The 27,037-nt window shown below is 36.4% G+C and overlaps 1 protein-coding gene across 7 annotated transcripts in view; it reads right to left on the bottom strand.

Moving 5' to 3' along the window:
- The window catches only part of TANK (TRAF family member associated NFKB activator), a 79,829-nt gene extending 53,362 nt beyond the window's left edge, over window positions 1–26,467 (bottom strand). The window contains exon 1 of one of the 7 annotated variants that reach the window (XM_014552451.2): window positions 26,338–26,467. Coding sequence is in view for 2 of the 7 variants with exons in the window: in XM_032479561.1 (XP_032335452.1) it covers window positions 13,417–13,451 (35 nt within the window). In the remaining 5 variants the exon portion in view is untranslated. Of the gene's footprint in view, window positions 1–729; window positions 749–13,416; window positions 14,249–14,526; window positions 14,665–26,233 lie in introns of those variants that run through there. The other 6 variants (XM_032479567.1, XM_032479565.1, XM_014552449.2 and 3 more) reach the window with 6 other exon arrangements.
- Window positions 26,468–27,037: the final 570 nt, after the last annotated feature.

Genomic DNA, 27,037 nt, shown 5'->3' with positions numbered 1-27,037 from the left:
AAATACAACAATGACGGTTACTTACAGAAATGATTAACTAGCTAGTGCTTTTCCCATGATGCTTGAGAAGAAGCAGGGGTGGTAATGAAATAAAGGACAAGTTCTGTTATCACTTCTGGACCTCGATCTTCCTTGCTTTTAAAATGAAGGCATTACATGGTATAATCTCCAACTTTATGATTAGATAGCACTTCTAAACAATTACAGAATACAGAAGCTTTTGCTGGGCAAATATGTGATTTATTGACATCATAGATTTAAAAGTTACAAACCAGTTGATATAGCACTTCATTTAAAGGCAGTGAGAAGTACGGAGTAAAGTTATACAGGGTGTCCTAGCAGTAAAGTGATGATATGATACTGTGAAAATACATAACATGAAAATATGTGTTATAACACTGTGAAAATGACTTTATTTAATAACAGTCATATATTCCCTCCTAACATTTTACTAGGTAGAATGAAAGATACAGGCTTTGAATTCAGATCTCAGGTCTTCAATTTTCTAGCCATTTACTTAGCTTCTCTGATTATTAGTTTTTCTATAAGCAGTTTGTAGGGTTATTGTGAAGATTAAATGAGATCATACATGAAGCATATATGTTAACTGTTCCTCAATATCCATTTTCTCCTCCTCTAGTATTCCTGATTTTTAGCTGATGTAGTCATGTGACTATGTTCTGGTCATCGGCAAGTAAGTGTAACTTCCAAGACAGCTCTTCTCCTCACCTTTTTCCCTTTCCCAGCTGGATGGAATGCTGTGGTGAGTCAACCAAAACACTGTGGTGAGGGTAAGACTTCCAGGATGCTGGAACAACAAGTGGATGTGGTTTGATAATTTTCCTTTGTATTATCTTGGCTTCTTTTTAGTTTTTGTGATTCTATTGTAAGCTTTTGGCTTGTGGTTACCCTGTTTAGTACGTATATTAACCCATTACTACATCTGTTTGTTTTAAACTGATGGATGTGGAACAACAAGAATGAAGATGCCTTGGTCCTTGATACCGTGGAGCTGCCAGATCAGCCCTGGACATCTTATAGTTTGAACTGTAATATGTGAGAGAAATAAAATATCTGCCTCATTTAAGCCACTGTCTTTGTGGGTCCTTTAAGAGAAGAGCTGAGCTGTATCCTAACTGATAAAATATTCTAGACTGACTCAGTGCTGAACACATAGTAGGCACTCCTTTTATCCATGGGAAAGAGACAAAGTCACAGTCCTTGCCTTTTCCTCTAATTAGAACTTATAATTTAGTAAGGAGGAAACACATGAAAATGATTAATGATATTAGGTCAATTATAAATGTGTGAAAAGGTATGAGCATACCTTGATAGGAGTCTGGGAAACACAAGTAAAAGCATTGTAGGAACTCACTCAGTGGTTCACTCAAGATTTATGCTTTTTCTATATCAGGAGCAAACTCTTAATTTGAAAAGATACATGCACTCCAAAGTTCATAGCAGCACCACTGACAATAGCCAAAACATGGAAGCAACCTAAATGTCCATCAATAGATGACTGGATAAAGAAGGTGTGGTATGTGTATGTGTATATTCACACACACACACACTCACACACAATGGAACACTACTCAGCCATAAAAAGAATGAAATAATGCCATTTGCAGCAACATGGATGGATCGAGAGATCATACTAAGTGAAGTAAGTCAGACAGAGAAAACAAATTATCATACAATATCACTTGTATGTCGAATCTATTAAACAACGACACAAATGAACTTATTTACAAAACAGACATAAACTCACAGACAGAAAATAAACTCCTGGTTAGCAAAGCGGAAGGGGGGAGGGATAAATTAGGAGCTTGGGATTTGCAGATACTAATTACTACATATAAAATAGATAAACAACAAGGTCCTACTGTACAGCATAGAGACCTATATTCAATATCTTGCAATAAACTAAAATGAAAAAGAATTTGAGAAAAGAATATATTTATGTATAACTGAATCACTATGTTGTACCCCAGAAACTAATACAACATCATGAATCAACTACACTTCAATTAAAAAAAAAAAAAGATTTGTTTCTTTGTATTTAAGTTTTACATAGAAAGAAGAAGAAAGAACTTAAATAAGAAGTATAAGCAGGAAAAAGGCTCAAAGGAAGGAACAATTAAAATAAGAGGAAATATGGAAGGCTTCAAAGATGTGACACATGAACTGGGACCTGAAATATGAGAAGGATTTCAACAAATAGAGAATGAGAGGGGAAAGAACATTGGCTCTGAAAGAGCAAAGGCCCTGAGAAGTCACTAGTATAGTGCATTTAGGGACTGGTGGTGAGTATTCTATTTACGCAAGCCTAGTGTGTGTGCAGAGAGGATGAGGGGTCAGGGTGCTAAGACAGTATGGTCAGGGCCACCATGTATGACTGTGTTGTACTCGAAAAACCCTAGGGGCACCATTCATGTAGACCATAATTGAAATGAAGCCCCCTAGAATTACAGAGTGTGTAACTACATACATAAACTATATGCAGCAGACTTAGCTATGGTCAGACTGGAGCAGACCTTGAATGTCACTCTAAGAAATTTAGACTTTAACTTGCTGACATTAAGGAATAACGGAGGATTTTCAAGCAGGAGATGGCTATGTTTTAGAAAGATAAGCTGGATATAAGCATGGAATATAAACCAGTGAGGGAGACAAAGTGAGGATATTCATAGGAAACTACTGCTGTATTCTGGGTGAAAGATGAAGACTTGTACTAGAGTAGGGGAAATGCAACATGAATGGATTCAAGAGATATTTAAAAGGCAGAATCAACAGGATTCATTGGCCAACTGGATCTGCACAAGAGACAAGAAGGAAACATTCATGTCCCAGCAATTCTAAAATCAGTTGGCCTGGGATGCAGCCATGGAATCTGCATTTTAATAAGCAAAGTAACGAGGTTATTTTGTTAAAGATGATTCATCAGCCACAGTTTTCAAAATACTAGGCAAACAGTGATGACAGCCTGCCACAGAGAAACAGGAAGAAAAACTGAGGGGGTGGGGAGAGGATACTGAATTCAATTTTAAGTGCTAACAGAGACATAATTAACAATAGGCAAGAAAAATGTACCAATTGAGTGATAATGAAATCTAGAGGAAGAATTGGTGGCTAAGTAAGCCTTCCCTCCTGCTTATATTCTTAAAGTTCTATCTGAATGTCCTCTAACACTACTTGACAGTCAACCAGGCCAAAATCTTTTTACCAAAAAACAAAAACCAAAACCAACAAAAGAACCCCTACATTTTTGAAAAGACAGTGGAGAGAGAAAGAAGCAATATGCATTATTGTACCACTTTGTGTCACAAGATGTACACTTTTTTTCCCTCCCAAATATAGATCAAAACCAGGACAGGCCCACTTATTATCTGGATGATGTCAGAAGGAAAATTAGGAAATGTTTAAAATATTCAGGCATTTTGGCATAAGTTTATTATCTTATGTGAAGAGACTATTAGCCAAATAAGTAGGAATGTTATCTAATGCTGTTCTGTTAACCTTATACACTGTTAAATAACAGGAAAAATAAATTTCTAGTAGAGAAAGTTTTGAAAGTTTGAATCCGTGATTTTTCTTAAGTCTCTTCTACTCTACTGGATTTATGACAATGAAAATAGTATTATTAATGATCTTTCACAAGAGTAGAACAGGTTGTACCTATCTTCTGGTTTTAAACAGAGGAGTTTGAAAAAAATGTTTTCGGTAATCTTAAAAAAGGTCTCCCCGAACAGAAGACAATAATGTAAGAAATGTCACAGGCTATGCCAGATTCATAAAGGGCAAATTTGTCTTTGAAAAAGGAGTAGTTAAAATCTCATGAGTTAACAGATTAGGGGCCCCTCCAGCATCTCTGAGTCATTTACTGTATCAGAACTACTATGAAAGGAGAGAGCTCTTTTATGAAAAGAGAAAGAAACTTCAGTAGACAGAAGACTTTTTCACAAAAAGACCTGTTTCCTCTTAAATAGCAGTTTAAATTGCTGAGCAGTCATTTAGCCTTGAGAATACGACCAATGATAAATGGGAACAGGCAAAAGCCCACATAATTGTAAGTTGTACTCTGTGCTCTTAACCACTGGCACAGAACTCTACAGCTCTTCATACCCCTGCTTTTAATTTCCCTGAGGACACTTAGAGGCTGTTGGGCAAATGTTTGCAAGTCACAACTTGTTTTATTAGAAGTAACTGAGAGAACTCCAGTGAGAAAATAAATAAGGTTTCAGAGATTTTCAGGTCTCTATTTCCAGTCATTCCCAAGATGTTTAGGGTGTGATCCCAAGATGTTTAGGGTGTGACTTTAAATGTATAATATGATAAAAATTTAAAACCAGATACAGTATTTTTATACCATGCAACATACTCTTTTACTCCAATTCTTGAATACTCCTGAAGGCAGGACCAAAAATTCTTGGGTAGTCTGGCAAATCAACTTCTCAAACCTGCCTCTGTGCCAAAATTACCCAAGTTTCCACACTTTCAGGGTCACACCAGTTTTTCTCAAATGTGAATATTCAGATCTAGTGAATCCTAAAACTTGCTATGCTATCCTACCGTGGAAAAGCAAGAGTTTATTAAAAATTTTGGTTTGCTGTTTCACGTCCTTTTGTATCTGGAAAAAATTAAAAGACATTATAACATAAAGATTTCAAACCTAATTTTCAACAAGACCACATCTTGTGTAAAATGTATTAATTTCTAAATTCAAATTAGAGAATCAAAATGAAAAAGCCTACTCAACCAAAGATAAAATCAGATTTGGAGTGCAGAATACATGTCCAGTCTAGATATGTTTGTTGATGGGTAAGAGTGAACAAGCTGTAACCTTTCTGTGGACCTCAGGTGAGGGGAGGACGAGGAAGAAGCAAATGTGAGAGATTTAGAATCACTGACATGGGGGTAAAGACATAACTGGGAAAGCACTGTACTCTGTAAAACATTACACAAATATGCACCAAGGCAGAGAAACAGGCTTTCATAAAGTGTCCTTCTGTTCCACAGTGATCATCTGATTTTTGAATTGTTCCAGAAGTGCATAGAATTTGGAAACAAAAATAGCAGTTGCTAAGGTAGATGTTCTTAAGGGAAAAAAAAGGTATTCTGATACTTTGGCAGAAGGCCTGGAGCAACAGCACTCTGTTGATCTTGGTTCCATGAAATTTCCATAACTCAGTCTATATGACAAGCGTTATCTGTATTAACGAAGAGACACCATTAATGGCATTTTCACTGAAGTTCATGTTGAGAAAGAAATCTGAGTATGACCACAGCTGTTCTCCTACCAAGCAGCAATGGTCCTTTTAACTTAATGTTCCCCCATCAATACTCTAAATCATTTCAACTCTATTTAAATTCTTTAACTATCTGTATAGATAGCTGAGAATGGACATAGATCCCAATGACATGCCTTCCATCTGAACAGGCACAGAGCTATGGACCAGAAGGGCAATCTTAGTCTGTATTTGAATAGCAAGCATCCCAACAAGGGTGCTGGTTCCCTATTTCCCCATGGGAAACATTAGGGACAGTGGTAGGGACTGACACCTACTGAAGTAAAATCACTTGCCAGCTGCTTCACCTAAACTACCTTACTTTAATCTTCCCTTTGTAGGAGCATATATTATCTTCCTTTTTCAGATAAGGAAGCTGAGTTTCAAATGGTTAATAAATTCTACAGTCACAGAATTAGAAAATGGAAGACCCAGATAAATCCAGGTTTCTCTGATGTGAGAGTACAGTATCTAGATCTTTTCACCCTAATTTAGTTTTTATTTTTAATCAAAGCATAACATATCTCTATTTTAATGAGTCAAATAGCTTTACAAAGCTTAAGAAAAACAGTAGTCTTGCTCTCCTCTTCCTACTCCCCATCTCCTGCTTCACCTTTGCAATAATCTTCAGCATTTTGGTTGATTCCTTTTGGTATTTAACTCTGTATCTCTAAAATAACATGCTAATACCGCTACTACTGATTTTTTAGTTTTACTTGTCTCCCGCTAAGCAAAGTAAGGATTCAGCTCTCTTTAAAACCTCCCCTCTCTTTTTATCTTCCCCATTCTCCCAATATAGTTTACATCCTACTTTTAGTTAGATTTGCATTCCATTTTTACTTTCTTATGACTATGTCATGCTATTCACTGTTGAGCCGTATAAAATACTATGGCTCCTTTTCCTTTCCTGAAAAACATTTTCTTTGAAAAAACTTGTTTGCTTTATTTCTTACACTAATACAACTCCTCAATCCACTCAGATGCTTCAATCATCCTATCAATTTCATCTTCTTAGAAGAGTAAGAATCTCTCCTTGAGTTTTCTGACTTGCTCTAGTCTAGACTTGTTGATCTCTATGTCTAGAGAAACACTTTCATCTTGAGACCTTCTTTCAATTCAAATTTGGTAATTTCTTTTGTTCATTTCTCTCTCTAGCCGAATCCCTCATTTTCAGTATCCCAAATCTTCATCCTTCTTGTTTTATTCTCCAATTTAGTGGAGTAAACCCTCCAGTAGCCTCCTGATAAAATGTCCTCAAAGTAAATTTTTTGAGACCTTGCATAACTGAAAATATCTTAACTCTCAAATTTAACTGACAGTTTGCCAGGTTAAGATTTTTAGACTGGAAATAATTTTTCCTCAGAATTTTGTAAGTTTTGCTCTGCTCCCTTCTAGCTTCCATCTTGTTTTTGTTAAGTCCAGAGCCATTCTGATCCCTGATCTTGTACTTAACCAAACTGTAAGTTCGTTCTTCAGTTCTTGCAAATTTTCTTGAATTACTTTCGGGCAATTTCATTCCTTCTGTGTCCCTTTCTGGGACACCTACTCTCTGGATGTTAAATTTTCTGAAGCGGTACTCTTAACTCCTCCTACCCTCTTTCTCTTTTTAAAACATTTTTCTTATTTTATATTAAAAATACCTTAAGTCTGTTGTCTTTTGCAACCAGTATTATGCTGCCAAATGATAGTTAACCATTCCTGAATAAATAAAGTAATAATCAAGGAAAGTAATGGTGCTTCTAAAACTTCACTGAGGCTGTGGGTGTGTGAGGAAAACAATGTTCGACCATCAATTGCCCAGTTCAACCAGAGCAGCTCCACTTTGATTAGTTATATATATTGGGATTTCAAGTTTGAAAAGAATCACAGGCTTACGCAAGATATATTACCACCACTTCTACTGCCACAATGATTTATAAATTTTTAACAAGGTCTACTTTTTTGTGGGGTGGTAGAGACAAGTATGGGTGATTTGGGAGGTGGGAAAGGGTCCTCTGCTGGGTTTCCACCACTATTGAAACTATTCTGCTTCTGGGTAAGTGTTCTGCCAGGTTCATACTTGTGGTAAGAGGCCAGTTAAAGCAATTTCAGGATGGGGGGAAGGAAATCACGTAGAGTAACTGTTACCTCTTCTACTCTGCCCTAGAAAAGAAAATCAGCTGCTTTTCCTAACCCCTTGGGGTATGAATAATAATAAGAGTTCACATTCTATTTCAGAAAAGTTGCCATCTTAGCAAATGAAGAGGTGAATAAATGAGTGAGAGATACATCCTGTCTTTTCTGTATCTTAGCTCTATGTCTGCCTGCTCACCAACAAAAAGCAACAGAAGCAAAAAGCAGAAAATAAGTCAATAATGAAGTACATACACATAAAAAGAACATCCTCTGTCTTAGATGGTTAAGGTAAACCTCTAAAAGACACTCAAAAGTATGTGTTTTTCTTATTTGAAGAAAGGAAATGGAAGAGAACTGTCACTCCTAACATTTACTTATGATCATTTCCCACTTTTAAGAGAGTTCGAGATTTGCAGATACTAACTGCTACATATAAAATAGATAAACAACAAGTTTCTACTGTATAGCACAGGGAACTACATCTAATATCTCATAGTAACCTATAATGAAAAAGAGTATGAAAAGGAATATATGTATATATATGTATGACTGAAACATTATGCAGAAATTGACACCAGAAAGTGATACAATATTGTAAACTGACTATACTTTAATTAAAAAAGAGAAAGAGAGAAAGAGAGAGAGAGAGAGAGAGAGAGGGAGAGAGAGAAAGAGAGAGAGAGAGAGGGAGAGAGATTGAGAGAGCGAGCCCAAGTGAGTTCCATAACACAAGCAGCCAATTCCCCAAAATGACAGCTTGCATTTCTATTCTCACTTTCCAGATTGTAAACTTTGGTTATGGATATACCCGTAGCACACTGCACTACCCTGTTACTACATTCCAATCAGTAGCTGAAAATAATAGAAACTTAAATATCATAGATCCAGCAGGGTCAGAATTTGGATTTTGCATTTTTTCCCATAGGCTGGTTGGCAGGATGCATCAGGATAAACAAGGTAAGTCAACTGCACTGATCAAACCCAAAACTCCCCAGACCAGGTTTTCGATTTTGCTGGATGTCAGAATTCAGATGAGAGTTTTTGTGCTATCTTCTAAGAATTAAAAGAAGATTTTATAGCCAAAGACCATATCCATAAGTCTCAGCTTTGCCTCACTTCCTTCTTTTTTTTTTTCCTCCAGTAGTACTTCTTTCCCTCAGACTATTTATCAAATTCTATGGGTTGAAGTGCAGAAGTAAACACCAAAACAGAAATTAGGCATGTGATGTACCCATCAAGGTAAACACAAACACTGCACTGCTCAGCTTGCTCAGCCACGTAAGGGGTATCCTCTCCGTTGAGCAGGAGAGCATGTTAGAATCTGAAGACAGGATAGGGGGGATTATCAGTTTAAAATGGCTATTTAATGTTAAAAAATCTGTTTTCATAAATTATATAAAGTAGAGCTGTACAGAATATTCTTGGATGGGAGAACTACAAGAGAAAGTTTATATTCAGTATGAGGAGGTGTAAGAGAGGACTTTGAGGAAGAATTTGTGATATTTTGTGTTTATCAAAAAGGAAATATGGATTTTAAAAGGTTGAAAAGCATCATTATTAAGGGAAAGAAAGGCATTTCTAATTTAGGGACAGCAAATATATAAAGTCATAAAATTACATTATAGTAAAAATCACATAATAAATGGCTGTAAAAGTAAAACCATTTAAATATCCCATAAGATCAGCTGATTTTCTTCAAGCAATTTAAAATAATATATTATCTTGAAAATAATATATTATCTTGAAGGGACCTGTGTCCCTGATTTCTGTCCTTATAGAAAATTATTCTCCACAGCAAAATTACCTGATTATGTTTATTCTGCTGCTCAAGAGAACAATTCTCTATATCTCATTCTACTGCAAATATCTCAAAGATTATTACAATTTCAACTTACTAAGTAACCATCAAAATGGAACTCATGTTATTTTTCTCAGTGCACTTAATTTCCAATAATTCCTTACTGCAATGACGTGAAAGACAGACATTGTTTTCACTGCTAACAACCTATTTTCAACAGATCCTTCTTTTTTGCAAAGAAAAAGTACTGGTGGTAAGTGAAAGGTATTACAGATTACAGGTGCTCAAATTGTTTACTCTCATAATTTAGTAATAATAATTACCATCATGAGAGTATATCTCTGAAGATAAAAGGAAGAAAGCTCAGGTTGCTATCCAGGGTATTTCCTCCGTGAGACAAAGAATTATTATTTACTTTCCAAACATTTTTCTTAAAAAAAGTAAATCTCTTAGGAAATTTTTTCTTGCTTGTACAACAATGTGAATACATTCAACACTACTGAACTATGTAATTAAAAATGGCTAAGGTGGTAAATTTCACATTATGTGTGTTTTACCACAATTAAAAAAATGTTTTTATACACTATGGATTGAAAAACTATGACATATGCATTACACAGGTCCCAAACGCTTGTTTTCAGTTGCAAAGGAACTGGTACCACTGCCTGTTCTAAGTCTCTTCAACTTTTGGGAACAGTTGTCAAACACTGCACATAGTTCAAAAGACTCTGTACATTAATTAGCTACCCACCAGCACAGCAGTTCATTTCATATTCTCTGTTATCCTTTTTTGAAGATAACTCAGAATCTTGGTCCTGGACTATAAAGAGATTTTGTTACCTATTCTAGATAACAGCCTCCTCTTTCCCTCCATCCACGACTGCAAACCACAGCAGCAAGCATAGAAGACAGCATGGGAGGAATGGCAGTCACAACATAAATCCTACAGAAAATAGAACCTAAAACTTGGCTTGACATAATTAAACACAAATGAGTTGAAATTGACCAGTAATACACATGCTTAGAAAGGAGTTATAAAACAAAAGGATAAACAGTAGGAACAGCTATATCAGCTAAAGCACGAGAATACAGTTGGCTCTTGGCTCTTGAACAACACAGGTTTGAACTGTACAGGTCCATCTATCCGTGGGATTTTTTTTCAAGAGTAAATATTATGGTACTGTATGATTTGTGGTTGGCTGAATCCCTGGATGTGGACCTGCAGAAATGGTGAAACCACAGATGCAGAGGAATCTTGGATACAGTAGGCTGACTGTAAATTATATGCAGATTTTCAACTGTGCAGAGGGTAAGCATCCCTAACCCCTGTGCTGTTGAAGGGCCAACTACAGTTTGAGTAGTGAAGTTTTACGTTAATAGGCTATCTATTTTTATTTACCATTTCCTTATGGATAACAGCTATGTTTTTAAAAAACATGCAATGTCTTTGTTACAGGGCACATCCCCAAATTATGTCAATAATTATTTGTTCTAGATTATTAAATTGTTCTAAACTAAAATATTCAAATATCCAAGCGTTGATACAACATTTATGAGGTTCTTGAAGAATCCTCCACAGTTCACAGATGTACATTGTTAAATTGCATTATCTAAAGTCATAGTCTTGAAAGTAATCAAAAAGTATTTCAAATAGCCACTTATAAAAGTTAATAACTCTACCAAAGATTACATAATACACTACTGTACACACATTAACAGTAAAGAGTTGAGTAAAACGGTGGTTAGATGGTTTGCATTTCTTAGAAGCCAGCCTACTAATGATTTTCACTTCATGTTAAGTAAAAACATGCTGCTGAGCTTGCATATTTTCTTACCCACTCATTCTGAAATACCCCTATAGGATTTGTCTAGAGTAGAATGTCAGCTTGACTATACCTCTAAAGCAAGAAATTTCCCGGCAAAATTGGGAAGCTGATGACAACAAAGTGAAACTGATGCTTTCTCAGCTGAGTTTCACTCTTGGTTTCTTTCAGGGCATAGAAGAGCTTGCCCATGTAGAAGCAATACCCTCTTTTATAAACTGGAGTAGAGGAGAGAAAAAAAAAACAGTAAAACACTTCATTATCAGCCTCAGCCTACCTACAGCATTTTCCCTGAACGTGAGAAAAAAAAAAAAAAAGGGCACGGGATAAAAATGACCAGCATCAGTACAGCAGTTCTTTGTTCTTGATATTATTGGTGTTTCACACCCTTTCATTTATAAGGAAAACTCTAAGGAGTTTTTATTTGTTTGCTTTTTAAAGTTCTCTACCTTTTAAAAACAACATACAGTTGACCCTTGAACAACATGGGTCTTAACTGCATGGATACACTTACAGGCAAAATTTTTTTTTCCCACTAAATACATACTTTAGTACTACACTATTTGCAGTTGGTTAAATCTGAGGATGCAGAACCTCAGGTATCGAGGGCTGACCATAAATTACAAGTAGAATTTCACTGCTTGGAGGCTCAGCACCCCTAACACCCAACTGTTGTTCAAGGGTCCATCGTACTTTTAGACGATTTCATGAATTCTTTCAGATGTTCAAAGAACAGATAGCCCTTAAGCTAATTAAACTACCTCAAAGCAGAGAAAGAAGGAACTCTTCTCAGTTTTTTCAGGAAACCAGTATAACCTTGGTAACAAACTCCGGCAAAGAAAACACAGAAAAAAGATGACTACAGATGAAACTCAACTATTGATTTTAAATAAAAATGTTACCAAAGAGGAAACTATCTGCTTAAATATGACAGAACGACCAAGGGTAAGGCTGGTTCAAAAACTGGAAATCTACTAAAATAATTTGCCATTAGGTCAAAGAAGAGAAGCACATGATAGGACATGACAGATGCCAAACTGCCATATGACAAAACTCAACCTCCATTCCTGATAAAAATTTAGTTAAGTAGTAATGAAAAGACATTATTTTAACAACAAAAAATATACAGACCAAATGAACATTCAACATCTATTATTTAAAATTGCTCTCAACATGCTAGACAATCAAACAAATGAAAAAAAAACAACAAAACAAAAACTTTAGACACAATCCAAAATCCATTCTCTGCAAAAATCTCAGTAAGCTAGAAATATTGGTCACTTCCTTGATAAATAAAATTTACTTGAAATTAATTATAAAATTCATATTCAATGATGACACAGTAAAAACATCTAAGACTAGGAAATAAGAAAGAGATGGCCAGAATCACTATTATTATATATCACTGTTCTGGAGAAGCTTGAAATTATTAAATCAAAGAAACAAAGAAGTATAAAGAAATAGGTAAGATTATATTTAGATGATCATTTTTTCTAGAAAATTCAAGAGAAACAATTTATTAAAATTAGTAAGTTTATAAAGTTGGCCAGATACATAAATCATCTACATACCAGGCACAAAATATTAGTGAATAACTAAAACCGCAAAAGGATTATGCTAATGAAACATAAACAGTTTACTTTAAATTTTACTTGAGAGAGAATGCAATAATCAAGGGCATTTTGAAAAAGGCAAAGAAAAGAGGGACTTGCTTTGTAAATGACTAAAAAGTGTTCAATCAAAAAGACTGTTATTTGTAAAGAAACAAAGAGAACAAAGCAACAGAAGAATTAAAAAAAAGACCCATGTACATATGGAAATTTACTATATTAGGTAGTATTTCTAGTTAGTTGTCAAGAAACTGATTTCAACAAATGATCTCAGGAAAAATGGCTAAGTCCCTATCTTATACAATGTACAAAAATAATTTTCATATATTTTAATAAGTAAAGCATACAAAACTATAAAAAGAACTAATAGACAATATAGGAAAATACTTTAATAATTTTTGAGTGGGGACTACCTTCTTAAGCAATACAAAACCTGGGTATTTTAAAAGAAAGACTGATAATTCTTGAAAACATTTGCCATATAATTCACAAAGGATTAATATATCTGTATCCTAATGAAATACAGACAACTAATTTTGAAGAAAAAGGGCGAAATATGTGAATATATATGTGATGGTTAACTACATTATGGTACATCCAGGCAAAGGAATACCATGCTGACATTAAGATAAAGCTGGGCTACATATGGTAAGATTTTCATCATTTTTTTTTTAATCTGAAAAAGCAGGTAATAGAATTGTATGCATGTAAAGTCTCATTTTCATAAGAAAGCAAAATAACACGTTTATGTACACACAAGAGCAACCTGGAAGGCGCTGGAGTACCTGTGGTTGGGGAGAGGGCTGAGAACAAGTTTCATTTTCTGCTTTATACACGACTGTATCACTTTAGGATTTTCCTCCCCTCCCCTATGAGAGGGACAAAATAATTTTTCAGCAGAATACAGAGCTTGCTTCTCCGCAACCTCTCGTTTGACATATGTATTCCAATCTTGATAGGAAGGCAGATCATTTTATCTTCTTTCACTTGCATTTACTTCACTTCCTTTACTACCATTTCTCCCTTATGACATAACCTGTCAAAAGAACCTGTGAGATAAATGACACTCTAGGTAGCAAGGCTGCTTTACTTTTTTGCTTGTTGCAGTATACCAACAAGAGACACAAAGACTTTGGTTTGAGTATCTTCCCGCTTCTTTCTTCACTTCGTGACAAACACAGCTTGTTACACCCTTAACTCATCGCTCATCAGTTTACACCGCAATGGGGATTCCACCACCGAACGCCCGGTTCCCACTGGGGGCAGAGTTTGCTTCCGTTACTTCCGCCTCAGCCACCCATTCTCTCCATGACCCTCGGGGAAGTTACCCAACTTCTCATTGACAAGGCTATGATGACACCCCACAGGAAAGCTGAGAGCGGAATTGTGCAAGAACCTTGAGAAAAACAACAGAAAGATCCTAGGAAGTTTTCGAAAGAGTAACAACGGTAGTACTAGCTTCTGGAAGGCAGCCTCTGTCCGGAAGGGAAGCTGGGACACTCCCGGCGGGGTCCACAGCTCGCCCTGACACGGCAAGCCCTGCCTCCCCGGGCTGGCCGGCCAAGAAGTCACGTCACCGACAGCGGCTGACGCGCAGTCAGGCAGGATCCCGCCCCGGGGGCCGTCGCAGCGGGGGACGTCGTTGCTGCGCTGACGTCGCGGGCCCGGAAAGCCCCTCCCCGGGCCGCTCCCGCACGCCGACCCAGGTCGCTTCTCTCACACAAAGTCCCTCCCCACGCCGAGAACTAGTTCTCTCTGCAGTTCCTCGGCTTCTCTCCCCGCGGCGCCCACAGGGGCAGCAGAGCCCTCTCGCGCACACACACACACACAAGTTCTGTGTCACCGTGCCCGACGGATTCGGACACATCAACTCGCTCACAAAGTTTCTTACTCACAGTTCCGGGATTCTGCGCCGGTCTCTCACGCCTCCGGTCGCCGGCGCCCGGCGGAGACTCCAACCGGAAGTTGTTTTCCGTTCCAGTTCAGAGGGCAGCGCCTGCGCGCGGAGCCATTAACCCTTCACCCGCCACCCCGCCGGGCCCGGCTGGGCTCTTCCCGCCCCGCCCATTCCTGCCTCCCCCTCTCTCACCCCGCCCCGCCTCGCAGGGAAAACAACAGCCGCGGAAAGGCATCCACTGTCAAGTTTAAAGGTCACCTGAGGGTCTTGGCTTGCTTTTTGCCAAACAATAGATAACAAAGTCTAACATTATCCAGTGTGTAGCTGAGAATCACCTGACAGTTGTAGATCCTAAAGTTGTAGATTCATCCCTAGAGATTCCCAGATTTCAGAGCAACTGGGATGAAGCCCAGGAACCCACATTTTCAACAGATTCTTATGTGAATGTGATTAAGGTGATTAAGGTCTACACTCTGAGAAAAACTACACACACACACACACATACACACAGAGTTTGTTTTTCCCCCCAACTAGTAACACGTTTCATTGATGTACTTGCCAAAGTTGGTTGCTACAAGTGAGTAGACCTTTATTAGAAAAATTTCCATGACTTAACAACTTCCCCGTTATTCCACTTCCTAGCCGTGCTTGAATATTGTCCAAGATAGATAATTTAGACGGATACTTCAAGAAAATTTTAGCTCTGATATCTAGTACTTCAGGCAAGTTGCTTAACCTAATGAACCTTGAGTTTTTAAACTCTTACAAATGAGAACAATAATAACCTACTCCACTGGATAGATGGTTACAGGATCAATCAATAATGTAAGCAAAAGCTCATGGTAAAGTTTAGAATGCTCTGCAAATGAAAGGTGTTGTCTGGTGTCGTGGTGTCATGGGTGTCATGCTAACTCCTTTCCACCACCAGGGTCATCCCTAGGACTCCTTTTAAGAAGAGAGCAGTCAAATCTACAGCCCATGTGGAAGCTTCTTGAGAGCACTGAAGGCTGAGACTCTCTACCTTGACTGGAGCATGACTGTATCTGGCTGAATACATGTAGTACTTCCAGAAACTTCCATGGTGTTGACCTACTGTTTATTTAAACAATATTTTTAAAACTCTCATTATTTTTGCATATATCTGACAAAGGTTAATGGTGTTTGAAAAAGACTCTATCACTAAACACAAGCATACTAGCAATGTTGAAATAGCAATTTGATAACCAAGATTAAAATGACCATGAGTGCTGTGTATTGTTGTCAAGCAGAGTCTTCTCTAGAACACAGCTCTACATCCATAGACTTGACAAAATTTCCAAAGCTGGGAACACTTTTGCCCTAATGATTTTGGCCAAGACTTGCTTGGACAGGTCTTCAGTCCACCCATGATTCTTTCTTCATCTTGAAAGATTCAAGCCAAGCTCTGGTGTCTTGAGCTTCTTTTTTTCTAGTCATATTGTCCCATGTAACTTAGAAGCGGCTATCTCCCCAAAGGAGCCCAGGAGTTTGCTCCTCCTGGGATAGTATCTTTTCTCTGTTAGATCAGGAGGAGCAGATTCTGACTGCCTCAGTTTCTCCCTACACTTCTGAATCATGGACGTTTATACTTCTTTCCTTAGGCCAGTAAGTTTGAGGATTTAAAAACTTGCCAAGTTGCAGTGTGTTCTACTTGATTATTTTGCGTATTGGGCTTACTTTAAAAAGGCAAAACCAAAACATAATTTTAAAGATGTTTTCTTTTTAACAAACAGAAACTTCTTGTATATAGCATTGTGACCAATTGAACTATTTTCTTGTAATAAGTAATTGAGTTAAAGATGACAATATAGCACTTTTTTTAAAAAAGAATTTTTAAGAGTAATTTTAAGTTCACAGTAAATTTGAGAGGAAGATACAGAGATTTACCATATGCTCCCTACCCTGAAACATGCATAAGACTCTTTTGTCATCAACACGTCCCACCAGAGTGGTACATTTGTCACAACTGAACTTACACTGGCACATCATTATCACCCAAAGTCCATAGTTTACATTAGGGTTCACTCTTGATGTCCTACATTCTCTGGGTGTGAGCAGAGGCATAATGACACACTTCCATCATTATAGTATCATACTATACTAGAGCAGTTTCATTGCCCTTAAAGTCCTCTGTGCTCCACCTGTCTCCCCCCATCTCTGACAACCACTGATCTTTTTACCATCTCCATAGTTTTGCCTTTTCTAGAATGTCATATAGTTGGAGTCATACAGAATGTAGAACTTTTAGATTGGTTTAGTAATATGCATTTGAGTTTGTCTTTCCGTGGCTTGACAGCTCATTTCCTTTCAGTGCTGAATAATATTCCATTGTCTTCATGTACCTCAGTTTATCCCTTCACCTACTGAAGGACATCTTGACTGCTTCCAACTTTTGGCAATTATGAATAAAGCTGCTATAAATATTAGTGTGCAGGTTTTTGTGTGCACATAAGTTTTCAGCTACCTTGGATAAATACCAAAGAGCATGATTGTTGGGTTATATGGCACAAGTGTGTTTAGTTTTGTAACAAGATACCACACTGTCTTCCAAAGTGGCCGTACCATTTTGCATTCCTACCAGCAGTGAATGAGAGTTCCTGTTGCTCCACATCCTCATCAGCATTTGGTGTTTTCAATGTTCTGGATTTTGGCCATTTTAATAGAAGTGTAGTGATATCTTGTTGTGTTTTAATGTTCATCTCCCTGATGACATATGATGTGGAGCATCTTTTCACATGGTTATTTGCAATTTGTATATCTTCTTTTGTGAAATATCTGTTAAGGATTTTGGCCCAAAATTGGGTTGTTTGTTTTCTTATTGTTGAATTTTAAGTGTTCTTTGTATATTTGGATAACAGTCCTTTATCCAATGTATCTTTTGAAAGTAGTTTCTCCCTGTCTGTGGTTTGTCTTTTCATTCCTTTTGCAGAGCAGAAAAATTTAATTTTAATGAAGTCTAACTTACCCAGCATTGCTTTTGAGCAAATTGAAGGAGCTGCTTTGACTATTTCTAATTGAAATAGTAGAATTTAATAATACACTCAGAATCTAAAACTGAATTCATGAGCATTTTGAAAAATGGAAGTGCTAAATACTTTGAATAAGGAAAGAAAAATGAAATGTACATTTTTATCTCTTTCGACTCCTGTGATTTGTCGTCATGAAAAGAAGTGACTGCATACTTCTTCAGTGTGTGAAACATGCATCAGTGCTGGGGTAGATGGATGAATTTTGTGCTAAAGTGATGTCAAACATTTTCCTTTTTTATAATGATGATGAATTTTTTAGAATTGACATACAGTATGTTTAATTAAGGTTAGGAATTGAGTAGAGACACTTATTTGAGGAATAATTCTTTTTTAAAAATGACATAATTTCACTCCAGTTTTCCTCATATTATTGTATACCTCAGGTTAGCAAGCAGTGCTGGGGGTAGAGTGAAATGAAAATGAGAACTGCAGGCTTATTAAACTATTTCAGGACCTATTTCCAAAACTGATTAATATTTTACTGAGAATCCTGAATATCAATCTAGAAACAAGGAAAGCTGCCAGTATAAACACTTACTACAACTTGGAATGTCAGGTGTACATCAATGATCTCAGTCAAATCTTTGATGTGAAATATCACTATTAATAGAATCTGGTAGTCTTCTGATTTAGGATGACATCTGGACTAGCTGTTTGTGTCTCAGATTCTCTGAATTACACACCTAATGAAAAATCAGAAAAGTATCAGGACTCATAATAGCATCAAAAGGCGGGACTGATGACCAGGGCCACGTGTATGGCTGAGAGGCTGTGCCCTGTATAGGGTACCCAGCTGACATAAGTGCTCTCTTGCCAAGCCTTGCCACCCTGGGTTTGAGTCTTCCAGAGTAGCTGTAAACCTGCTGAAAAGCATCCCACTGACAGGCTTTGACAGGATTTTCCACCATTTGCAAGAACTATAGGGCTGAAGTGAACATGAACTTTTACTGTTGGAAGGTGAGCAAATCTGCAGCCCTGAAGGATAGAAAGAAAGCTGTCTGCCTCATGGCACCTACCAGTGAACTGGACGGTAACCCTACTACTACGTGTTACTTACAAGTAATATTTTACACCTTGTTGCCCCATTGTCCCCCATTAGAATTTCTTTTGATTATCCATTTTGGAGCCATGGTTTGGAGTACACCAACATGATCCCCATGGGCGAGGACAGATGTGATATTCTGTATCTAAGGGTATGTGAAGCAAATAATGGAAGGGCCTGGACAGACAGATCTGTGTGCCTGACTCTCTGGGAGTTTAATTTTTCATACATGGCTCCTGTCAAAGAAAAGACCAACATTTTTTTTTTTTTCTGATTAACCAGGAATTCTTCTCTTCGTAGTAAAATAACTAGGCAATAAGGCTGAGGGATCTCCCCTCAGGCCAATACTAATAGTGACAAAGTTGATAAATGTTAGCTTTAGGTCCAAAAGTTAGCTGTGAGCTATGTATGTCTACGTATCTCCAGCTCAAGATATCTGCTGGAGAATTACGGCCTCCTATTTTACCCTGTCCTTTCCCTTTTATGACATACAACACACTTGAAATCCCAAGATATACATTTGGATGTTTTTGAAGTTAGAATGGCTATTATAACTGACATTAATTAAACTTGCAACCATTAGTCTGAGGCCTAGATGGTCATTGCCTTCAGAAAGGCAAACTCAAGCTGAGGTAGGTTAATGTATGTAGGTCTTAAATGAGAGTTCTCAATAATATTGCCTCATTCAAATGTTGGTATTGCCATTTACTAACCATATGACTTTGCTAACCATGAGCTTCAGTTTCTTCTTCTATCAAATGTAGATTGTAATAATACTTGCCTCAAAGGTTGTGTGTGTATGTGTGTGTGTACAATGAGATAATATATGAACAGCGACTGGATTATAGGAGGAACTGAATAGATATTAGCTAATATTGCTGACATTTGAACAATGTGAGGGTTGGGGCACCAACCCCCCCCCAGTTGAAAAATCTACATATAACTTTACAGTGATCCCTCCATATCCATGGTTCATTATTTGCAGATTTAACCAACTGCAGATTGTGTAGTACTATAGTACATATTTATTGAAAAAAATCCATGTATATGTGGACCTGCACAGTTCAAACCCATGTTGTTCAAGGATCAACTGCATAGATAACATCCGTAAGTTAAGTAAGTGGTTCTACATACAGTTGATTTTTAATTTAAATAGTCAGAATTATTATTTAAAACGTCTTTAAAAGTTCACACTAAGGAAACCTAGAGATTGTACTTATTACAAAAATCTTCTACTAAATCAATTGTCTAACATATTCCCAGAGAGCTAAAGGGAATCTTGGACAATACACATTCTTCTCAAGTGGATGTAGAACCTTCTCTAGGATAGATCAAATGTTAGTCCACAAAAAAGGACATTACCACACCAAATAGAAATAACAAGGATTATAAGAGAACATTGTGAACAATTGTACACCAACAAATTAGTTAATCTAGATGAAATGTACGAGTTCCTAGAAACACAAACTACCAAAATTGAATCTAGAGGAAATAAAAAATCTGAACAGACCTATAACAAATAAAGAGATTAAATCAGTAATCAAAACCCTCCCAACAAAGAAAAGCCCAGGACCAGATGGCTTCACTGGTGAATTCTACCAAATACTTAAAGAAGAATGAACATCAATCCTTCTCAAACTCTTAAAAAATAGAGGAGGAGAGAACACTCTCTAACTCATTCTGTGAGGCCAGAATTACCATGATACCAAAGCCAAACAAAGACACCACAAGAAAAGAAAACTAAAAACCAATATTCTTTATGGATGAAGAGGCAACAATTTTCCATGAAACACTTGCAAAGTGAATCCAATAGCATATTAAGTGGATTATGTAGCATGACCAAGTTTGATTTATCCCTGGAATGTAAAGGGGCGGTTAGACATAAGAAAATCATTCAGTGCAATATACCACATTATACAATAAAGGAAAAACATGGCCACACGATCATCTCCATTAATGCAGAAAAGGTATTTGACAAAATCCAACACCCTGTCATAATTTTTTAAAAAAAGACAGAAAACTAGGAATATAAGGGAACTTCCTTAATATGATAAAGAGAATTTTTGGAAAGCCCACAGCTAACATCATAGTCAATGATGAAAGACTGAAAGATATCCCCCTAAGATCAGAAATAAGACAAGGGTGCTTTCTTTCACTACTGCTATTCAACATTGTCACAGTAGATCTAGCCAGAGCAATTAAACAAGAAAAAGAAATAAAAGGCATCCAAATTTAAAAGAAAGAAGTAGAACTATCTCTATCTGCTGATGATATCTTACATGTAGAAAGTCCCAAAGAATCCACAAGAAAACTATTTGAGCTAATAAATGAATTTAGGAAAGTTGCAGGATACAAGATCAGCACTCAAAAATCAGTTGTGTTTCTATCCATCACCAATGAACAATTCAAAAAGAAAATTAAGAAAGCAATTTTACTTATAATAGCACCCAAAAGAATGAAATATCTAGGAATAAATTTAACCAAAGAGGCAAAAGACTTGTACACTGAAAACTACAAAACATTGCTGAAAGAAATTAAAGAAGACTCAAGTAAGTGGAAAGACATTCTGTATTCATGGATTGGAAGAATTATTAGTGTTATGATGGCAATACTCCCCGAAATGATCTACAGATTTAATGCAACCTGTGTCAAAATTCCAATGAGTTTTTTTTCAGAAATGGAAAAGCCAATCCTCAATTTCATATGGAATTGCAAGGAGACCTGAGTGGCTAAAGAATATTGAAAAACAAAAACAGAGTTGGAGGACCCACACTTTCCAATTTTCAAACTCACTACAAAGCTACTGTAATCAAAATAGTGTGATACCAGCATAAAGACAGACATATAAACCACAGGAATAGAATTGAGAGTTCAGAAATAAATACTTACATCTAGGCCAATTGATTCTGACCAGGGTACAAAGACCATTCAATGGAGAAAGTATAGTCTTTTCAACAAATGATATTGGAACAACTGATATCCATAATCAAAATAATGAAACTGGACCCCTATCTCACACTATATACAAAAATCAACTTGAAATGGAAAAATAATCTAAATGTAAGAGCTAAAACTATGCAAGTCTTAGATAAAAGGTAAATCATCATAACCTTGAATTTGGCAATGGATTCCTATGTACGATACCAAAATCATGAAAAGAAAAAAAAAATAGAATTTCCTAAAAATTAAAGAAATAAACTTTTGTTCATTGAAAGACATTATCAAAAGGCAATCTACAGAATGAGAGAAAATGTTTGCAAATCATGTATTTCATGAGTCTTATATCCAGAATATACAAAGAACTCTTTGTATAGTAGCATGATAACAGAAAGACAACCCAATTAAAAAATGGGTAAAAGACTCGGAGACATTTTTCCAAGGAGACTGTACAAGTGGCCAACAAGCACATGAAAAGATGCTTGACATCATTAGTTATTAGGGAAATGCAAATCAAAACCATAGTGAGGTACCATGTCATATCCATTAGGATGGCTATAATCATAACAATAATAAACCAGAAAATTACACGTATTGGCAAGAATGTGGAGAAACTGAGACTCTCCTATATTGCTGGTGGGAATATAAAATAGTTCAGCCATTGTGGAAAGCAATTGGGTAGTTTCTTAAAAAGTTAAACATAGAATTACCATATGACCCCACAATCCCACTGCTAGGTATATACTCAAAAGAACTGACAACAGGTAGTCAAACAATGTAAATGCACAGTGATAGCAGCACTATTTACAAAGCCAGAAAGTGAAAATAGCCCAACTAGCCTGTTCATCAATAGAGGAATGGATAAACAAATTATATATATATACACACACACACACACACACACACACACACACACACACACACACACATACATCACATACATACAACAGAATATTGTTTGGCCATAAAAGGAATGAAGTACTGATATATGCTATGACATGGATGAATCTCAAAAACACTATGCTAAATGAAAAAGCCAGACAGAAAAAGTCGCATATTATATGATTTATATGAAAGATCCTGAATTGGTAGATTTATATAGACAGGACAGATTGGTGGTTGCCAGGGATTGAGGAGAGCAGGAAATGCAGAGCAACTACTTAATGGGTACAGGGTTTCCTTTTAGGGTGATAAAAATGCTTTGAAACTAGATAGAAGTGGTAGTTGCACAACATCATGATTGCACTGGATCATTCACTTTATAATGCTTAGTTTTATGTGAATTTTACCTCAATTTTTTAAGAAGGAAAAATAAGGAAATCTGAATAAACTATAAACTGAGTTAATAAAAATGTATTAATATCATTCCTCTGTCACAAGCGTACCATACATTATGATGCTAGTAGTAGGGAAAACTTCATATGTTTGGGTTGGGGCAGGCAGTGGGGAGGAGGTGGGGTGGTAGATAGGAACTCTCTGTAGTATTTACTCCTTTTTCCCCTAAATCGAAAACTTTCCTAAAAAAATAAAATATATTAACTAAAAAAATTTATTCTCCCAAATAACTCTTGGACCAAAAAGGAAATAAAATTGCAATTAAAAAACATAAAATAATGTGAAAGTGACATATCAAAAGTATGAGTAGTTAACCTGGTACTTAGGAAAAATTCCTAGCCTTAAATACTTTCATTACAAAATAAGAAAAAATAAAAATAAATGAACTAAGCATTCATTGCTAAAACCAAGAAAAGGAAAAGCAAAATAGTCTAAAAAGAGGGACAGGCAGTAAGAAAATAGTAGTAAAGATAAAAGCAAAAAACTAATTATTTTAAAACGATCTAATCATAAAAGTGACAAATCCAAGAAAGTAACCCTTTGACACATTCAATCGGGGAAAAAAGAGAAAGAAAACATAAATGGACAAAATTAGTAATGAAAGGGTGATCCATATGGTTATAGAGATGACAAAAAAGCACAATACTGTGTATACTAATACATTTGAAAAATTTGATAAAAAGGATTATTTATAAGCAACACAAATAACCTAACTTGTGTGAAAAAATAGCATAAAACCTGAATAGATCAATAACAATAGAAAACACTGAAAAGCTTTGAAAGAATTACTTCTAAAAGTGAGTGCCAAGAAAAAAAGGAAATAAAAGTAGGTGCCCAGGACAGTGTTAAGATTTGCTCTTTAAACATTTCAAGGGGCCAATAGCTTCCATTAAACTTCTTTAGATCATGGAAAAGTTTGGTATTTTTATCAGAAAATAAAAATTCAGATTAATTTCACTTATGAATATGAATGCAAGAGTTCTCAATAAATTACAGACATTTCTTTTTCAGTATATATTTTCTTAATATGAATTGGTGTAAGATTAATCAGTTTGGACACACATTTTGCACACCACTGTTGGTTGTAACTGAATCATGGTTTGCAGTTTGCACTGTTAAAATTGGGAGAAAGCTTTTTGCACACGTGTAGGAACAGCTGCTTTGTTTGAGTATCTGGTTGCTCTGCCTTGATAGGGTTCCTTGGCTATGCCACATTGTTTTCATTCTTTTCTGTTAATTTGAGTTGTGAACCGAATTGTGAAGCCAAAATAATAGAGGAGAGGCGTTTAAGCATGTGGATTGAAGAGAAAATGAGGAAATGTGTAGGCTTGGTTTGTTTTGTTTGATCAAACAATTTATTATCTTAACTAGAGCAATAACAAAATATACTTTATAACTATACACCTACTTTTATTACTGAGGCATGGTTTTTAACATCATTTAAGTTTTTAAAAATGCAGTTACTGTATTGTGTAACAGCAGAGCATTGTATAGTTTAAAGAAGAAAAACCATACAGTTGTCTCTAATGGTACCAAAAAGACAGTGAATACAGTTTAACATGAAGTCTTGATACACTTTTAGCAAACTATGGTTAGAAATATACTTGGTAGTTATTTGGTTTTTATGATTAATGTGTTTGTCTCAAACCAACAGCCAACGTCATTCTCAATGTTAACCACTAGGGAAATTCCCACTGAGATGAGAACAAGACGAGGTTGGCTGCTATCTCCTCTGTTATTAAACACTGTTCTAGACGTTCTGGCCAATGTGGTGAGAAGGAAAAAAGAGAGAAGAAAAAATTAAATTTTTCCTATCTAGGCATCACATGTGAATTACCTAAGATAATTCAGAATAAATAAAATATCAATACAATGACTGGACACAAGACAAAATTATGATATCTAGAACTGTCCTAAATGTCAGCCGTAATTAGGTAGAAAATACAATGAAAAGAATGTCCCTATCAAGGTAGCATCCTATTACACACATGAAGAAGATGAAATATATTGGAATACATTTTATAGTAAAGAACCTATGTTTCCTGAGGCCTTAATACATGAGGAGAAAGATATTTCTTAGACAGGAGGGTTCTCTACTGTCAGGATGATTATTTTCACCAAATTAGTACATAAATTTCATGAAATTTTTGGAGGAAACGAACAGATTTATTTTAAATCTTCCATTTGGCCATCTCTTTCACTGTCACAAGTGTTTAAGAGAAAGAATTGGACATTGCTTTAGGGCCCTAGTTGACTGCTAGCAGGAAACTTCAGTCAGGTTGGACCTGGTGTATATAGCCCCAGGTCTCCCCTCTTGCATGGAAGCAAACAAATGGTGCACGTGTGCACAGGTGGAAGTGTGCCCTGGAGGGACTGAGGGGGTGGGGTGAGCACGTGAGGACAAGGGAGACCCAGGAATGAGTTTTAAGCTTCTATGAATGACGGCTTCTCAGTGACTTTAACCAAGTGTTGTCCTTTCTCCCCTCCCCGACCCCATAATTTTGCAGTTTGGATAAGAGATCTCAAAATACTTTTTCAATATTGTAAGAAGGCAGGGCAGTGGTAACAGAGAGCTACAGAAAAAGAAGTGATGTGGATTTATGGTTAAGCCTTGGCTCTACCACGTACTAGCTGGAAGATCCTGTGACCATTTCCCTCCAGCAGACATTCAATAAATGGAGGCTATTAATATAACAATAGTGATGATTCTTAAAGTTTAATCCTTTTGAACAATCAACTTGTCCTAGGATTATCCTTTAAAAAACTACACCATCTTTAATATTCACTTTTTGTAAAAATAAAAGCCAATTGGTAATAGAATAAGACTAGATTACTATTATTATGTAAATATAAATGTTCCAAGGTAGGAAATGCAAAGTTTTCTATAAGGTTAATACTTTACTGTAAAGAAATATTCATTAATGTGTTCCTTAGAGGATGGAAAAATACTAAATGTGAGTTAATGTTTGAATGAACACACTGGATCAGGCCAGAATTGATCTTTAAAAATTTAACCAAAAAAGTATAAATATATACAGTATTAGCTTACTTTTCAACCTAGTAAGCTATATACAACTTACTTATGCCAAATACATATCTTTAAAGTCTCACATTATGTTATAATAACCACTCATTGGAGAAAGCTATATTCCAGATAGAAACTTTGAAAAGTCATTTCAAGCAGAGACATAAATTCTATCTTAAAAGTTGAGAAGAACGCAAAGAGATCATTGTATTTTAAATTTTCCCTTAGTCTTGGCTAGGTACCCCATTTTTTAAAGGCCAAATTTCCCACTATGGCAATGAATAAAAGGCATTAATGAATCAAGTCATAAATTACTCACTTAATAGAAGCAATTGTAGAACAAATCTGCAACACTTCAGTTTAAGACATCCAGGCCACACTGCTAGTCTGAGAATCAGTAGGAGCTGCTGAAGTTTTGCTTACCTCTTCTCCAGGTTACAAGTCTTCCTTCATAGACTCTTGCTCTTTAGAGAATTCGGCAGTTACAGGGTCTGGAAGCTTTATTTGCAGGCTCTAGCAGTGCCGCCCAAACCGTCCTGAGATCTCCCTTGTGTTAAACTGGGAACTTCCACTGAGAAATCCCCTGACTTGAAGACTTCCTTTTTTGTAACTATCAACAGCCAATCATGGCAAGATATTGAAATGAAGCAAAGACTACCAGAAAATGTTCTGTAAACCACCGTAACTGTAGCTTTGACTTCCTTTTGAAGCAAAGACATGCTACTTGAATAGTTAGGACATTTTAACAAAAATCCAGAAACTGTAAACCCCAGAATATATTTGGATTAAGCACATTGTCATGTAAGAAAATTGAAAAGTTAGCTTATTGGATAAGTGGCTTTTTTAGGTTTAAGAAGTCACTTTTTGACCTCAGGAGGGTATTTATAAACAGCAGGTGAAGACTAGATTTGAGTATAGCCGTCTTCGCTTCACGGCCTACAGAGGTCATGGATGAAGCCTAGTAATGATAGACTTTATGCTGGATTCCAGAGCCTGACCTCAGGTACGGAGAAGAGAGGGGAAGCAAAGACGGCTCTTAAGAGATTTTCTCCCCGGGAACTAAGATGCGCTGTTCGTGTGGATGAGTGTATGTTTCAGCACACCGGGGAAACGCTTTCCAAAC

This window comes from Camelus ferus, chromosome 5, assembly GCF_009834535.1.
Source record: "Camelus ferus isolate YT-003-E chromosome 5, BCGSAC_Cfer_1.0, whole genome shotgun sequence".
Lineage (NCBI taxonomy): Eukaryota > Metazoa > Chordata > Mammalia > Artiodactyla > Camelidae > Camelus > Camelus ferus.
Note: the sequence above shows the minus strand (reverse complement) of the source record. Positions and strands in the feature narration are given on the sequence as shown.